Genomic DNA, 16680 nt, shown 5'->3' on the forward strand with positions numbered 1-16680 from the left:
GCATGCAGCTCAGACCCAGACTGGATGGACTGCCCTCTCAATTAGAAAGTGACGGCTCAGCTCGCAACAAGAGCTCTGGCCCCTCCTGCCACTTACATGAGGACTCCAGAGAACGTCTTTAACCTCTCTGAACCTCATTTTTCGACTGTCATGAGGCTTTTGAAAGGAACAAATGTGCTAAAGAACATGAATGGACATGTTTTTGTAGTTAAAAAAGTAAAGGTTTTTACAAAACAGGTGATAAATATCATTTTTATAATTAAGCCATGTGAATGAGTAAGATCTTGGAAGAAGACAGCAAAGAGAGATCAGAAATCCCAGGGCTTAAACTTGGAGAAGTTTCACGGTACTATATCATCCAAAGGAGGAGTTCGTGATGGAGGCAGAGGTAAACTTGAAGAGGTAAGAGATTCTCAAGATGGGGAGTATTTTGGGGTGGGCTCTGCAGAGTTAAAGAAATGCAGTTGGTTAATACTCATCAAAAGCGACCATCCATTCGGGTATGATAGAGTGACTTTCAGAGTCCGAATCAACACGAAACGGCGACTGCAGTGGTCACTGCCCTGAAACTGGGAAACCACCCAAACCATCAAAAGGTCACCTCAGGGAACGCCTGAAATTTTCACACACGGTTTGTGTCCATCCTGAAGAACGAGTGTGTCGACAAGAGAGGGTCATATGCTTGGTGCCCATTTTCCTCCTCCAGATCAGCCCCCCAAGTCACACCCTCTTCTGTCTAGTCTGCCTCCCTCATTCCGCCTCCTCCACGCCCTCTTGGCTTCCCCTTCCAGCAAATCCATTCTTCATTCTGTTCTAAAGCAAAATCTATTCATATCACTCCCGTGGTCAAACCCCTTCCATAGTTCCCCGTTGCCACAGGCCAGAGACCGCAGTCTTTAGGCGCACAAGCCTGTGCACCCACGGCCGCTCCCCTGCTCCAGCGCTCTCCCAGCACTCCCACAGACACTGCTCCGATCAGACCTTAGCAGCTTCCCACAGCCACACCAGGCTCTCGTGGCTCCCTGTCATTGCAAAGGATGCTTCTCCTAGGATGTCCTGGCTTCTTCGAGTTAACTTGGAAAGCCTTCCCGAAGTCCCAGGCTGAACCAGATGCCCCTGGGCGTACCCTTGTTATCACTCCTCCGTGTTGATAGTCTGAGTTCTCATCTTAACGCACAGGGAAGATCAGTACCTCTTTTCTTTGTACAGTCCCTTCCACACCAGATTTTCAAAAAAAAACACCCACTGTTTTTAAGTGGTATTTCTGGTTGTCAGTCCACTTGTTCCGATGTGGGGGTCTCCAAAATACACACCCACTGTACCAGTGGAGTACCGTGGAGAGCCTGGACTAGAGCTCCCTATGGGTAGCCTGTCACTTGCACTTCCCTTGGAGGCCGCCAGGGGCCGCTGGGCTCTTTGTTTTCCTTTCGGCCCGGGTCAGGGCCAGAGGCCTGCAGAGCGCATGCTCTGGGGCAGTTCGCGGCCCAGCCAGGGAGCCGGAGAGTTCCTTGGAGCTTGACCTGCACCGAGGTAGGTCGCGCGCACCTCCCAGGAGAACGGTCCTGGAGGACGGCTGTCCCTGAGTGACCAAAGCCGGAGCAGGGGGGGCCTCGGAGGGCCGGGGCCGTTGTTTGCGGGCGCCCGGTCGCTCGGCGACGGCTCCACGTGAAGCCGGGGCGGAAGGAAGGCAAGGGTGCGGGTGCGCGGGTCTCGGGTCCCACGGGGCGTCCAGGAGCGGGCCGGGCCCCACCGTGCTTGAGCGAAGGCCAGGTGGCCCCTTTGCCGCCGCATCTCTGCTGCCGGGCCCGCTCGCCTTCGCAGGCGGGAGATTCAAACGGCCCAAGCGCGGCTGCCCGGGGTGCGCGTGGCCGCGGTGACCTCGGCGGAGCGGGCACGCGGACCTGCTCGCCTTGCTACTTGAGCCTTGAGCCGGCTTCCCTGGGGGGTGGGCGTGGGGGGGGGTGGAGTGTGTTTCCGAGGCGGGAAAACTGATTTTGTTCAGCCTTAGTTTGGAGAATTCGGTTTGCAGACTGGGGAAGGAACTTGCCCAGCGCGGGTCTGCTTTAGGAGCTCTAGGGTAGGCTTGTGAGGGTCAGCTGCAGGGAAAGAAGTCCCAGCGTCAGCAGGCACCAAGACTACTCTTGACCCCTTGGGGAGGTGTGCTGTGGACTGCGTATCAACTCATCTGTCAACAGATTATTTACTGGCTGTCTGCCCCGTGCGGCACTTGCAGGGCTGGTGAACAATGGTGAGAAAGGCCCCGTGTGGCCTTTAAGGAGCTCCCGGTCTCCTTGGGGAGACCCATGTGGGGCCACAATTACATAAGGGCCAGTGTGATCATCGATGTATGCCGCGGAGTCAGGGGCGCTGCTGCTGGCAAGTCATTCATTCATCGAAGAGTAATTGAGGTGCTCCAACCAAGTGTGACTCGGGCGTCCCAGCAGAAGTTGAGTGTATGGAGTGTTACACGGGAACTCTGAGGGTGTCACCCAACCCTGCCCAGGAGGGTCAGGGATGGCTTTCCAGGTGAGGTGATGCTTGAACAGGCTTTTAATGGAGTTACTCAGGCAGACCGGGGGGGAGGGATTAGGGTGACCCAAGTGGAAGAAACAGCGCATACAAAAGCATGAAGGCCTATGTGAGTGTTGCACAGTCAGGGATCCCACACGTGTTTGAGTCTGACTGGAACACAGGGTACTGTGAGGGGAGTAACAAGGTGATACAGCAGGGACTGGGTCTTGAAAGGTCTCAGGTACAAGACCAAGGAACACTGGGTAGGAGTGGAAGAGGCAGGGATGGTTTCATGCCAAGAAGGGCATTGGAATGGAATCTGGAATAATGAATTAAGGATTTCATGCTCATGTTTTCAATACATCTCAAGAGCAACATCCTGTTTAGCTTTGTAACTTATTAGTTGAATCCCCATGGGCCACTCATCCAATCCCCCAATTACCAGTTTCTTTATGTGTAAAATGAAGGTAAGACGCATGCGGTGAGAATTACTAATATCCTAGAGTTTTCACAAAGCAACGGTTCTAACATCTGGTGGAAGATTTGGTCCCTTTCCTTCTGCAGAAAATAAACATAAACCCAGGCACAGCTCTGTATACAAGGGGCATTCCTTGATGAGGAACTCTTGGGGTGAAGTATCCCAGCACTGTGCCTGGCACACAGCCCGAGTTCAGCAAATGTTTGTTGACATATGAGCCCCTGTCCTCCCTTCCCTGGGGATATTTCTCACAAAGGGATTCTTCAGACTCTGGTTCTGGCAGGCAGGTGTCTGCCTGCTGACACTGGGGATCAGGAAACGGTGGTAGGGACAGCTGCTTTGGTCAGACAGGACTCATCTCTCTTGTAGAAGTGACACTGGTGAGGTCACACAGGGGCACAGCAGGAATGCCAGGCCCCTGGAAGACTGTCCAGTCTGGTATGCCTGCATTCATCACAAGAAGAAACTGAGGCTCAGGGAGCTGTGGGAAGGGGGAGCTCTGGCCCTGGTGGGGAGCGGGCAGGAGACTGCCATTTCATCCCACTCCTGTGTGGCCTGGGGTGCCTTACCCTGAACCTCAGCTTTCTTATATGTGAAGCCAGGGTGATCACACCTCAGAAGGCAGGTGTGAGCATTCTAGGAGAGTTGACTCTCTATCTGACTTCTAATTATTTGGGACTGTGTCTCACTCTTCTCCCAGACAGTGAGCTCCTTGAAGATGGCAGCTGTGTTTGTCTATTGGGCGGTGAGGGTGGGGGACAAAAGACTATACTTATTCCCAGACCAGACACTCACTGTCTGGTTAAGAAAACACGCCCAGAGCAGTTAGAGAGGGAGTGTGCACAAAGGACTATTTGTGCACCAGAGGATGCAGGTGGGGAATGGGTGTAAGGCTCCACCTTTGAGAAGATGTGGGCTCATCCCCTGCCCTGCCCCTAGGATGGCTCACAACAGCACTGCAGTGCCCAGAGACTTCCATCTGAGAGATGAGGACTCTCAGGCTCAGAGAAGTCAGGTCTCTTGGACTCTAAAGCCAGTGCTCAAGTTCACCACAGCAGACAGCCATTGTGGTACCCATTGTGCTTTCCCGCATTCTTCAGATTCTTCACTCACCCGGCCCTCCCTCTCAGGCCCTAGCTGTCCCAGTGTCTCCTCTCTGGTCTCACTGTCCTCTGCTTCTCAGTGGCCTTCTGCCTTCTGCTCCTTGTGTTTGGCCAAGCTCATGGGGGAATCCTGGGGAGGCCTACCCAGGCTGCCTCCACCCCTGCCCAGATCATGGCCTACCTTTAGCCAGCCTGTTGTGTTGTGTTTTATTTATTTATTTATTTATTTTTTAATCCATCAGATATATCTGGGTTCCATTCCTGGCGCTCCTTGACTGGCTGTGTGAACTTAGGCTGGTGTTTACTTTCTGAGCCTCGGTTCTCTCAACTGTGAAATAGCAGTGAGAGTGGCTCCTTCAGCCTGTCGTGAGGAGTAAAATGTTGTTGGCCTGTAGAAGATGGGTGGTCAGTGCCCAGAGAGGCTTATATTTTAAGGAGTAGATTTGTATGGCGGATAGATATGCAAATAAAGTCATCATGGTCTAAAAGTTTGTCCTGATTTCTCTAGGAGAGAATGATTCCCTTAGGATTGGGAGAGGAATCCGAGGTGATTTACCAGTGGAGTTTAAAATGTTTAAAAATGCAAATCTGATAAAGGCATTCTTCTTAAAACTTTCCTGTTTCTCTTGATCCAGCCCTGGTTCCCTTGTGCCTTCTGACTACTCCTTCCCCAGCTGCAGCCTCTCTGCTCCCGCCACCCCCGCCCCACGCACCCCGCCCCTGCCCCCCAGTCCCTAGACGCAGTGCACTGTGTGCTGGGCACTCGTGCACGTCTTCCCCTTCCGGCTTTCTCTCCTGTTTCAGGCCTCAGCTTACTTGTCAACTCCCTGACCACTCTCTTCCCTTTTTCCAGTTATTCTCGCTCTTTTTTTATTATGGTAAAAAAAGTATATTTAACGTAAAGTTCATCATTGTAGCCATTTAGAAGTGTACAGTTTGTGTAAGTGTACGGCATTAAGTACGTTTACATTGTTGTGTGATTCCCAAGTTATTCTCTTACGTAGCACCCTGTCTATCTTTCACACAGCACCATCTGGAGTAATTTTTTTCTTTCCCACTAGAAAGTAAGCTCCATGAGAACAGAGAGAGGGTTAGTGTTCTTTTTTCTTGCTAGCCTGAGCCCAAAGCCAAACAGTGCTAATAGGCACTCAACAAGTATTTGTGGAATGAATGAATGTTTCCATGTATTGAATACAGCAGGTCATGGAATAATGATGTTTCATTCAACATTGTTTCATTATAATGCTGATGAGACATTGTAGTCGGTTCACTTAAAGTCACAGGACCTATTGACGATGTTAAATGTGGAGTTACTGTACTTATTGTGTGCTTGGTACTTCAAAGTCTTTTTTTTAATTATTTTTAAAAGAGAGAGAGAGAGAAACATCATTTTGTTGTTCTGCTTATTTCTGCATTTATTGGTTGATTCTTCTGTGTGCCCTGACCGGGGATTGAACTTGCAACCTTGGCATATGGGGGATGACGACTAACCAACTGAGCTGCCTGGCCAAGGTGGCACTTCAAAGTTCTTTACAAACATTTCATTTAGTCTTTCATTTTGTATGTTTTATGTATTATATTATATATTCATACCTAAAAAAATAAGCCAGAGAAAAGAAAGTGTTATTAAGAAAATCATAAGGAAGAGAACATACATTTACAATATTGCACATATTTATGAAAAAAACCCACATTTAAGTGGACCTGGGCATTTCAAATCTGTTGTTTAGGGTCAACTGTATTTAGTTTTTTTCTTTTTTGTAATTTTAGTTGTCGATCTTTTTTTCTTTGTTTTTTTTTTTTTATCTCTGTAACTGCATTTAGGTATGTAAGAAACTGCCAGTCTTCCAAAGTGGCTGTACCATTTTGCATTCCCACCAGCAATGAATGGAAGTGCCTGGCCCTGACCAGTGTGGCTCAGTTGGTTGGCGTTGTCGTCCTGCAAAGCGAAAGGTCTCTGTTTCGATTCCCGGTCAGGGCACAGGCCTGGGTTGTGGATTCCGTCCCTGGGTGGGACAGGGTGTGTACAAGAGTCAGCCGATGGATGTTTCTCTCACATGGATGTTTTCCTCCCTCTCTTTCTTCCTCCCTTCCCCTCTCTAAAAATAAATAAATCTTAAAGAGAGAGAGAGAGTGCCTGTTGTTCCACATCCTCACCAGCATTTGGCGTTGTCAGTGTTCCAGATTTTGGCTGTCCTAACAGATGTGCAGTGGTACATTTCTTCAGTCTTGACAGCCGCACTGAGAAGTAGTCACGGCATCGCCGTTTATGGGTGAGGATTCCATCCAAAGAGGTTCAGGCTGCTGGCTAACCATGGTCCCCAAGGCTGGGTGAACCAGCCGCAGCTAAGCCAGTTCCCTCTGATCCCAAAGACCGTGCATTTTTAGTGAGAGAAGAGGGGTCTCAAAGACGCGGGTTGGAGGGAGGATTCCCATCCTGGGAGAATAAAACTTGGGCGAAGCTCAGAACTGTCACCTCATCAGTCAGACCTGGGCCAGTCACAACCTGTAGAAGCTCAACCTGCACGGCTACTTCCCTACCTCCAGTACTTTGTTCTCCTCCCTCAGCATAGTCAGCACAGTGTGCCCCAGAATTGAGAGGCCATCTCCTGTGTTCATATACTATGGAGTGAGAGCTAAAGAGGCCGAGGCTCTAGGACACACTGGCAGGAAGGAAGGGAGGGGGCCAGAGGGCATTGGCTGCTGGGTAGACCCACAGCTGAGCCTCAGGAGGCTCTGCTTCCACCCCTCATCTGTGAAGTGGGGGAGAGGAGGGTTAGGTCGGTTCAGGGCTTCGCCTGAGCATTCCCTGGGGCAGACTCTAGACGGAATGATAACACCAGTATTGATTTACTGAGCACTTATTATGTGATTACTTTTACAGTATTAGCTCATTTAATCCTGTACATCACAAATGTGTAGGTACTATTATTATTCCCATTTTACTGAAGGGGAAACTCAGTCAAGAAGAGATTAAATAACTTCAGGTCAAACGATAGAAAGTAGCTGGGCCCAGATGCGCACTCTAGAGGCTGCTCTCTCTCTGCCCCCCCCCCCCCCCCCCTTTAATCCTCACCCAAGGATGTTTATTGATTTGAGAGAAAGAGAGAAACATTGATGTGAGAGAGAAGCATCAGTTGGTTGCCTCCCATACATGCCCCAAATGGGTATCAAACCCACAACCCAGGCATGTGCCCTTACTGGGAATTGAACCTGCGACCTTTCAGGTCACAAGCCAACACTCAATCCACTGAGCCACACCAGCCAGCGCAATGTGTCTGCGTTTATATTTCAAAAATGGGATGGACTTTTTTTAATCTGCTTACATTATTTGGCAATGGTAAACATCTTCCTATTCAATAAATAAATCTCTGAAAGCATCACTTTTCGTGGCTTCATACTGTTCCATCATGAATACACCGTATATTATCTAGCAGTTCCCCTACTCTTGAGCACACGGGTTGCTGTGGTTTTAAAAAATGTTTTGAAGAATACAATAGAGAATATTTCTGGAACTTAATCTTGGGATGTATTCCGTTCTTGTTCTTCTCAGATAAATTCTGAGAAGTGGAATTGCTGGGCAGTTCCTCTCGCCTTTTTTCAAGGTTTTCTTTTTCTTCTTTTTGCTAATGTTGCCTGATTAGAGGAGGAAAATAATTACCGTTTCTGACATGGAGTATTTATTTGGGGTTTTCAGGACAGGAGGATGCCACCCAAGCGTATGGTTAAGAGAAGGTCACCCCCAGAAGATGCCCTCCTCAAAAGCAAGAAGGCAAAGAGTAAGTTGGCCTCTATCTTGGTGTTGGGTGGCCTCTTGAAGCCTCCCAGATCTGGGACTGGGCTCCTTCCCCCTTACGTTTAAAGCTGAGGGGCCTGGAAGTCCAAGAACTCTACCCAGGTAGAAAGTCTCCTGTTGGTCATTGAATCTCATCCTCTGGGAATCAAAAAGGCACAGAGACTTATCTAAAAGCACTCAGGTAGAACTTGCAAAAATAAAAATAAAAAAATCTAGATCCTAAGGCTTTGCCCCAGGCAGTGATGGGTTATGGTTTAGACCAGCGGCTTCAGATGTGGGTTCAAGGCCTGGCTCTGCCACTCCCTAGGTGTGTGGCTTTGGGCAAGTATCTTAATCTTACTGAGGTTGGATTACCCCTGTCACAAAATAAGGGGCCAGAACAGTACAACCTCACTGGGCTATAGTAAGGAAAATTAGATAATGTCCTGGTACCATTTGAGGGAGGTGGCTATGGTCTCCTCTTTCCTGGAGGGAGGCAGGTAGGAGAGATCCTCCCCCAACCTGGAAAGGAGGAGTGTGAACTCACACTCAGACAAGTGTCTATCTTTTGCAGACCCTCGTAACCAGGCAGTGAGTTCCCTCGTTGCATCCCACCGCGCTCCAGGCACCCGCTACTTCCGAGGTGCCTGCAGGCCAAGCCCTCCTGACCAGAAAACCCAACCAGGTGGCTCCCAGCCCTGCGCACCCTCTGAGGCCCTGGCAATTGTGGCCACACCTCCAGGGGAGGGACTGGACACCATTGGCTGTCTGGGGCCACAAGCGATTGTTATTGGCCAGCAGGTGGCTGTGGGTTGCCCACTGGTTGGTGCTTACCTCTCTGCAAATACCTGTGTCAGCTCTTACTGCTCTCCTCCCTCTTCAGCTGCTCTGCCTCTGCTCCCTGGAGGACCAGTACGAACACAGGGTGTCAGTGTGAATACGTTCAGGAGTTAAGGCACACCCGGAGGATGGAGGCTGGGGACTGTGCTCAGACCCGTGTAGGCTCCCTTAGTTTCAGTGCAAACACTGCTACTCATTGGCTCTGTTGCCCTCTCTGAGGCTCTGTTCCCTTTCCTGTAAAATGGGATCCTGCATATGGAAGGTCTGCAGCACGTGGGGGACTACAAAGCAGCCCAGCAGTAGTAGTAAGCAGTCGGTAGAGGGTAGACGTTATTACCTCACTGAGCCCTCACTGTTGGCACCATGGCACCTGGTTAAGAGCTTCCAACTAATCAGGAAAATGATCTTGTGTACTCGCTGTTCTCCCCACCAGGATTCATGTCATAATATTGAGTGGCTCCTTGTTTCCATTTCCTTCCTGTCACAATAACGTGCTCAATTTTTATGAACGCTGTGAGATAGGTACCAGTGTTATCCCCATTTTACAAAAGGGGAACTTAGGCTCAGAAAGGTCATACTAATGGTCGGAGGCAGAGCAGGGGCTTGAACCCAGGTCTCTGTGATCCCGGAGCCCATGCAGTGACCTCTCCTGTCTCCAGTCATCCTACACACTCAGGGGCTGTCTTCTTCACCCCTCAGTCTCACATAGGTCCCACCGCACAGAACCGGGTTTGGTGCTGACACTGGGCCAGGGCGACGTGGGCCAGCTGGGGCTGGGCGAGAATGTGATGGAGAGGAAGAAGCCAGCCCTAGTACCCATTCCGGAAGACATTGTACAGGCGGAGGCTGGGGGCATGCACACCGTGTGTCTAAGCAAAAGCGGCCAGGTAGGTGGGGGTAGCAAGGGATTGGACAGGGTCTGGGATTGGAGAAGGAGCTTCGAGCCGACACACATTTCTCTATGGAAATGGAGCTGGCTAGCTGAGCAGGGGTGGTCTGAACAAGAGGGGACTGAAAGGCCAGACCTTGCACTGACGGGGCACCCTTCACACAGGTCTACTCCTTCGGCTGCAACGATGAGGGTGCCCTGGGAAGGGACACGTCAGTGGAAGGCTCAGAGATGGTTCCCGGGAAAGTGGAACTGCAAGAGAAGGTGGTACAAGTGTCAGCAGGAGACAGTCACACAGCAGCCCTCACTGAGGATGGCCGTGTCTTCCTCTGGGGTTCCTTCCGGGTAAGATAGTCTGGAAGCCTGCCTGGGGGCTGGCAGGCAGGTTAACTGGTGGCACCCCATGGAGGACTCATCTCTGTTGTGCTTACGGGGGAGGGGATCAAGTCCCAGAGAAAGAGCCTGAGCCTCAACCCAGGCAGGTCTCTGGCTTCTTCATTCGGGCCAGTCCGCACCACTGGCTGTTTTCTTGAATCTGATGTTGTGAAGTGTGTGTCTTGGGAAGGGGTGAGTCCAGGATGTCTTTGAGCTGAAGCTGATCCAGGAAGCCTGTTACCCTCACCCATCTCCCTGCTTTCAACTTCTCTCCCCTTCCCAGACTTCTTCTACACTTCTTGGGAGATTTGGGGAGGAAATTGTCACCTATCAAAATTTTCAAGGCACAGGAGTATAGTTTAGAAAGCAAATACATCATTAAAATTATTTTGGTACTTTGGTATTTAATTTACTTTAAAACGTCAAAAAATCTGATGAGGTGTTTTCTCATTAGGGCTATTTTTAAATGACTTTTTTTTGAGATTTTATTCATTTATTTTAGAGAGGGGAAGGGAGGGAGAAAGAGAGGGAGAGAAACATCAATGTGTGGTTGTCTTTCATACACCTCCTACTGGGGACCTGGCCCACAACCCAGGCATGTGCCCTGGCTGAGAATTGATCCAGAAACCCTTTGATTCGAAGGCCAGCACTCAATCCACTGAGCCACACCAGCCAGGGCTATTTTTAAATTTTTTATGGAGCATTTCAAACACACAAAAGTAATCAGAATAATATATTGAATGCCCATCTACTCACCTTAACAATCACCAACTTTTGGGCAAACTTGTTTCCTGTCTGTTCCCCTGCACTCCCCAACTCCTTTGTTATTTTAGTGCAACTCACAGACCATGCGTAATTTCATTCATGCATATTTCACTGCATGGCCTGGCTCCTGCGCACCTCTCCATCGCCGTCTGGTGCCAGTGCCCCTTACCAGACAGCTCTGGCTGCCTGCGAGCCTGCGTCTGGCTGGTATGGGGCATACAGGACTTCTGATAAGTGCTCTCTCTGCTCCTTCCTTCCAGGACAATAATGGTGTGATCGGGCTCTTGGAGCCCATGAAGAAGAGCATGGTTCCCGTGCAAGTGCAGCTGAGTGTGCCTGTGGTGAAGGTGGCCTCAGGTGAGTGTGGAGTTCCTTGCTCTGGGCAGGAGTTGGAGAACCTTGTTCTGGTGCTGGCCCAGCCTTGGGCTTTACAGACAAGCCCTGCACCCTGCCTTCCTCTCGTCCTCAGGAAACGACCACTTGGTGATGCTCACAACTGATGGTGACCTCTACACTTTGGGCTGCGGGGAGCAGGGCCAGCTGGGCCGTGTGCCTGAATTATTTGCCAATCGTGGTGGCCGGCAGGGCCTTGGTAGGTGGCTTGGGTCCCTCTGGCAGGGCATTTTGGCAGTCCAGCCGCTGATGAAGGCCGTAGGCAGGAGGGATTCCCTGTGTGTGTTTAGGCTTACATCAGATAGACGTGCAGAGGTAGTTAAGACCTTTGACTGTAGATCCAGGCTACCCTGCGTTTGTCCTGGTTCTGCCATCTACTGTGGGACCCTGGACATAGTCTCCTCGTCTCTAAACCTACCTACCTCATTGGGGTGTTTGAGGTTAACTGAGATAACACAGCAGAATGGCTGGCACCTGGTAAGTTCCGTGTCAGCATCGCCTCTTGGAGCCGTGGGATCTGAGCAAGGCACTTGTACTCTCTTGGGCTCGGTTGCCTCATCTGTGCATAAGGAGAAAAGTCGCTGCTCAGCCGCCCTGTGAGGGTTTCAGTGACGTGCAGAAACCAACACAGGGCAGAGAGGAGAGGCTGTGTGTGCCTGCCACTGACCCCGGCTCTTTTCTCTGCCTGCAGAACGACTTCTGGTCCCGAGGTGTGTGATGTTGAAATGCAGGGGAAGCCGGGGCCATGTGAGATTCCGGGATGCCTTCTGTGGCGCCTACTTCACTTTTGCCATCTCCCTCGAGGGCCATGTGTATGGCTTTGGCCTTTCAAACTACCATCAGCTTGGTGAGTCCCCAGAGTGACCTGGGTTCCAGTCCTGGTCCTCTACTCATTTATCTGCACCCTCAGTGGGGTGCCCCTCAGAGTCACCGTTTTGTCATCTGTGAAATGAGAATGTCCACACACTGGTGGGGTTTGGGTGGCCTCTGTGGGAGGGGATGAAGGAGGACAGCTCCTTGGATACCTTCACACCTGACAACTCTATCCTGGCCTTGTCTCCCAGGAACCCCAGGCACAGAATCCTGCTTCGTACCCCAGAACCTGACCTCCTTCAAGAACTCTACCAAGTCCTGGGTGGGCTTCTCTGGTGGCCAGCACCATACAGTCTGCATGGATTCAGAAGGTGGGCCCTTTGGATCGGGAGTGCCGTGTCTCCTCAGCACGGGCCTGGCCTGACCCGAGACCACGGCCCTAGGAACCTGCACCTGCTCCATGGATTGGGCCAGGTGTGGGTCCGTGAGGGTCTCACTTGCCCCCGGAGTCCTGGTGCTCTTCCACGTATGAGTTCAGTGGGGGCCTGCAGAGGTTCTCCCAGGCCTCCCCACAAACTGGAAGAGACACTGCAGACCTCCTCCTCATCACCCTGGGAATGGGGACCAGCTCCCATGGATATGGGAACTCACCTGGCCGACCTGGAATGCGCCCTCTGTGACCCATCATCTCTCCCCTTCCTCCCACAGGAAAAGCATACAGCCTGGGCCGGGCTGAGTATGGGCGGCTGGGCCTTGGGGAGGGTGCCGAGGAGAAGAGCATACCCACCCTCATCTCCAGGCTGCCTGCCGTCTCCTCAGTGGCTTGTGGGGCCTCTGTGGGGTATGCCGTGACCAAGGATGGTGAGTGGGGCCACCTGTACTTGGCTTGGTTGGGGCCTGGGAGTTGTGTGGTTCTTGCCAAGCTGGCTGGTAGGCTCTGGTGGCCACCGTCAGGTGCAGCTGAGATGCAGAGGGCAGTGTTTATGATAACAGTATTTTCCTCTTGATTGTCAAAAGCTCTGGCTTTGATAAACTTCACGTGAATAAATGAATTATTTTCATAAGAAAAACAGCAGAAGAGAAATATAACCGAAACCTAGCCAGGCAGTAGGACTTGAACCCAGGTCTCCAGGCTCCTAATTCAGGCTTTTCTTTACATTTTCCTCCATGGTGACGCTTTTATTTACAACCTAGTATATGCCAACTTCCCAGGGAGTTATACTTAGAATTACATTAGGAGAAGAAGGCTTCGTAGTTGGGGTTCTGACAAGTACAGCAGAGGAGGGTGTGAGCAGGCAGTCACCAAAGCCTGAGTGGGTGAGTGTCACACAGCCCAGTCAGGCTGGTGGGGGTGCTTGATCTGGGGTTACCTGGGCAGAGTTCCCAACGGACTGGGGCTTGTCCTGCTCCTTGAAGGTTTATGATAAGAAAGGAGGTCATCCTGGGCACGGGAACATGGAGATCCGTCTCAAGTGGCTGGTCCTGGGAGTGCCGGGTGGTGCAGAGGTCTGGGGAATGGCCTTGAATGTCATGCCTAGGAGTAGGGAGGTCTTCGGCAATGTGTCAGGACTGTGGTACCGGATGACAACGCTTTTATCCATCGTGTCCTTGACTTTTCCCAGCTTCCCTGAACTCCCAGAGGCTGGAACATTTCCCGGCTGCAGTAGGCCAAGGCTACAATTCACCCTTACATCCCACGCTTCTCTCCCAACAGGAAGGTGAGGCTCTGGGTCCCGAAGACAACTGCCCCTGTTTCTCTCTCTCACAGGTCGTGTTTTTGCCTGGGGCATGGGCACAAACTACCAGCTGGGCACAGGGCAGGAGGAGGATGCCTGGAGTCCTGTGGAGATGACAGGCAAACAGCTGGAGAACCGAATGGTTTTATCTGTGTCCAGTGGGGGCCAGCACACAGTCTTACTAGTGAAGAACAAGGAACAGAGCTGATGAAGCCTTGGAGGGCCCGCCTCCCAGCCCCTACACCCTCCCTCCTGGAACACGGAAGCCGTGATAACTGCAGATTCCAGCAGGCCTCCCCCAGCCCCAAGTACTTTGTCATCTCCTGCCTTTTCTCCATCCACCGAACAGAATCATCTTTTTCTTCCTCCTTTCTGGAATCATCCTGTGACCTACAGGATGAAGGGAGGGGAGCGGGTTTTGTGGGACTGTTGCTCACCCCAGAACTATGTGATTAGGCCATTCCCCCTCCTCCCTACCTCCCATGGTCCTAGCTGACCCTGGTTTTGTCTACCAAAAACCAAAACTTCCTCTCGGGGGTTTGGTTCCCACACCCTGAGAAGTCGGGGCCCCATCAAGCCCTACTCTAGTCATGTGCCGCTCTTCCTGCCCTTGATGACCCACATGCAGACAAACGGTACAGTTGTTAGACCCAGCTGTCGTGGACCTGCGCCTGGGGGAAACTGGAGAAGGGGCAGGGCTACCAGCCATGGGCAAGCCCAAGCCAAATATTTGGCTCTGAACAGGTGTCCATGGGGCAGACAAAAAAACAACGATCCTCCACTTGATTAAAAAAGCCAATCAGCCTTTCTCCCACAAGCACAAAGCATTCTGCCCGTACTGCGGATCCAGCCTGCCTCACCTGCAGCCAAGGGCCCAAAATCTGGAAAGGAAACTACGCCTGCAGAGCAGGACATGGGGGCAGAGGAAAAGGAGGGTTTTCTAAACAAACAGCAATATCAAGAGTAAAGGGAGGGCAGGGAAGAGGTTTGAATGGGCAGAGGCTGGTCCCCAGGAAGCAAAGCAGCAGCTTGTACAGTGTCTGGGAAAATAGCAAGCAGTTTAATTTTTTTTTAATGTAAAGTATTTTAGAAGGGAGAGTGAAATCTTTTAACATTTTGAATAAATTTAGAGTTTTATAAAACAGGCCACTTGTTTTCTACACACTCCCTGCTTTTTTAAGGGAGCATCCGCTGTGTTGGGAAGGGCAGGATAAACCCACACCTGTGAACTTGGCCAAGACTAGGACTTAAGGCCATGTTAAGATGTCCTGGTATGTGCCTGTCAGCTGGTGATGTGACTGTTGCATACAAAACAAAAAAAATTTGATTTTTGCTTAGGTATTTATGTTTCAGGAATCATTGTATTTTTTTAAAAGATTATGCTGCATAATATGAGAGACATGGAATGGTTTTTCAGCATCCTAGTCCCAAACTGGAACAATACATCTCTAGAAATACTTCAACTGAGCTTGCTGTTGTATCATTTTCAACAGCTGATACAACTGGTCAAACATGATTGACTACACAGTAACTCTTAAGACAACTTATGTACATTAATGTAGGTTTTCACAGGCAGTTGCGCAAACAAACATAGAGCTGATCTGTCCAGTATGGTGGTCACTAGCTTTATGTGGCCATTTGCATTTAAATCAAAATTTGTAAAAATTTTAAATTCCTCCGTTGCACTAGCCACATTTCAAGTCCTCAATAATTACATGTGGCTAGTGTGATGGTATTGGGCCATGTGAAAGTAGAAATATATAGAACATTTCTATACTTGCAGAAAGTTACAATGGACAGTGTTGATATAGAAGGTCTATGTATAACAGGAAAGTTTTATCAGTGCCAGAAAGATTCTCCTTGAATGTAAGTGACTCTTGGAAAAATGAATATGATGTAAAATAACTTAAAATATATTCTGTGATTTTTGCCCCCACTGAACTTTTGGTTTTGATGCAGGTGCTATACTGATTAGAAATTGACTTCTTAGAAGGGAAAAAAAAAATCACACTTTCGATTATATTTTCTTTGTAAAGAAGCACTGTGTGTTTGCTACTCCCCCCCACTCCTTGCCAAACTCCAATTGGGTTAGATTTACAGGAATTTTTTTCCCTTTTGACAATATAGCAGGTTGAAAGTACCGTTCTTAATAATAGCCCTTGCGGATTGGGACTTAGCATGAACCAGGCATTGTGCTGAGCACTTATAGGCAATAATATTTGTTTAATCCTCACATCAGCCCTTCAAAGTAGTAATTGCTGTCCCTCGGAAACAGTCCCTGAGAGTTCAGGTGACTTGCTTGAAGTCAAGCAAGTCCACTGGCTCGGCTGGAATCTAAATCGGCCTCCACCTGAGCCCGGCACTCGGTTGCTTCGCCTTGTATTGCATGTAAGAGTTACAGATCTCTCTGTCGGGGCCTTACATTAGAGCGGCGTCGGCACATGGTGTGTGCGCTGTAAGTCTTTGCTATTATGACTATTGTACATTTTTTTATTTCCTGGAATTAATAATTAATTGCCTTGTCTTTCAAGTGTTTCGTTTTTTTAGTCACACCCAGTACTCCCAATTTTATCTTGCCCCATCCTCCAATTTGGATTGGTTACCCCAAAACAATGGTAGTCATAGTACCCCATATGGCTCTGCTATAAGTAATACTGACAAAGTAATAATGTCAATGTTCAATACTGCTTTGACAAAACATTTACCAGAAGATGGGGAAGTGTGTATGTAGGAAGGATAGTTGCTTAAAATATCTGAAACTATAAATGAAAAGAAAGTATGTCGTTTACAAATATGCAGATGGATTCTAGGAAACCGATTTGGAAGTCATTGCCCCACTAGAGTGGCGGTTGGCAGTAAGGCTAGATGGGTAAGGGACTGATGTTTACGACAAATTCAGCAAATGCTTCTTGCAGCGCCTATCTATCCCAAACATTGTAGGAATTTGACTAGAAACAAATGTACAAAGATCCCTGTCCCATGACGTTTATATTCTAAATTAA

General features: G+C 49.7%; 1 protein-coding gene across 7 annotated transcripts; it reads left to right on the forward strand.

Annotated features, from left to right (window-relative positions):
• The first annotated feature begins 1377 nt into the window (after window positions 1-1377).
• RCC1 (regulator of chromosome condensation 1) lies at window positions 1378-16192 on the forward strand. 7 transcript variants are annotated; one of them, XM_024554766.4, is made up of 12 exons: window positions 1491-1530; window positions 2234-2526; window positions 7790-7871; window positions 8442-8552; window positions 9407-9594; window positions 9762-9941; window positions 10997-11093; window positions 11206-11328; window positions 11821-11976; window positions 12194-12313; window positions 12651-12803; window positions 13711-16192. In XM_024554766.4, the coding sequence occupies exons 2-12, from the start codon at window positions 2515-2517 to the stop codon at window positions 13884-13886; spliced, it is 1398 nt and encodes a 465-aa protein (XP_024410534.1). In that variant the 5' UTR covers window positions 1491-1530; window positions 2234-2514; the 3' UTR covers window positions 13887-16192. The 7 variants fall into 7 exon arrangements, with proteins under 7 accessions (XP_024410533.1, XP_045046845.1, XP_024410534.1 ...); XM_045190912.3 differs by having other exon boundaries at window positions 1492-1530; window positions 8442-8510; XM_045190910.2 differs by lacking the exon at window positions 2234-2526 and having other exon boundaries at window positions 1439-1530.
• Window positions 16193-16680: the final 488 nt, after the last annotated feature.

This window comes from Desmodus rotundus, chromosome 3 (assembly GCF_022682495.2).
Source record: "Desmodus rotundus isolate HL8 chromosome 3, HLdesRot8A.1, whole genome shotgun sequence".
Lineage (NCBI taxonomy): Eukaryota > Metazoa > Chordata > Mammalia > Chiroptera > Phyllostomidae > Desmodus > Desmodus rotundus.

What these genes read in the sequence shown, in the direction of transcription:
- RCC1 (XM_024554766.4), top strand. An exon ending in TTCAAACTACCATCAGCTTG is followed by an intron (nt 11,977 to 12,193) that starts GTGAGTCCCCAG and finishes CTTGTCTCCCAG; the next exon opens with GAACCCCAGGCACAGAATCC. An exon ending in GTATGCCGTGACCAAGGATG is followed by an intron (nt 12,804 to 13,710) that starts GTGAGTGGGGCC and finishes TCTCTCTCACAG; the next exon opens with GTCGTGTTTTTGCCTGGGGC.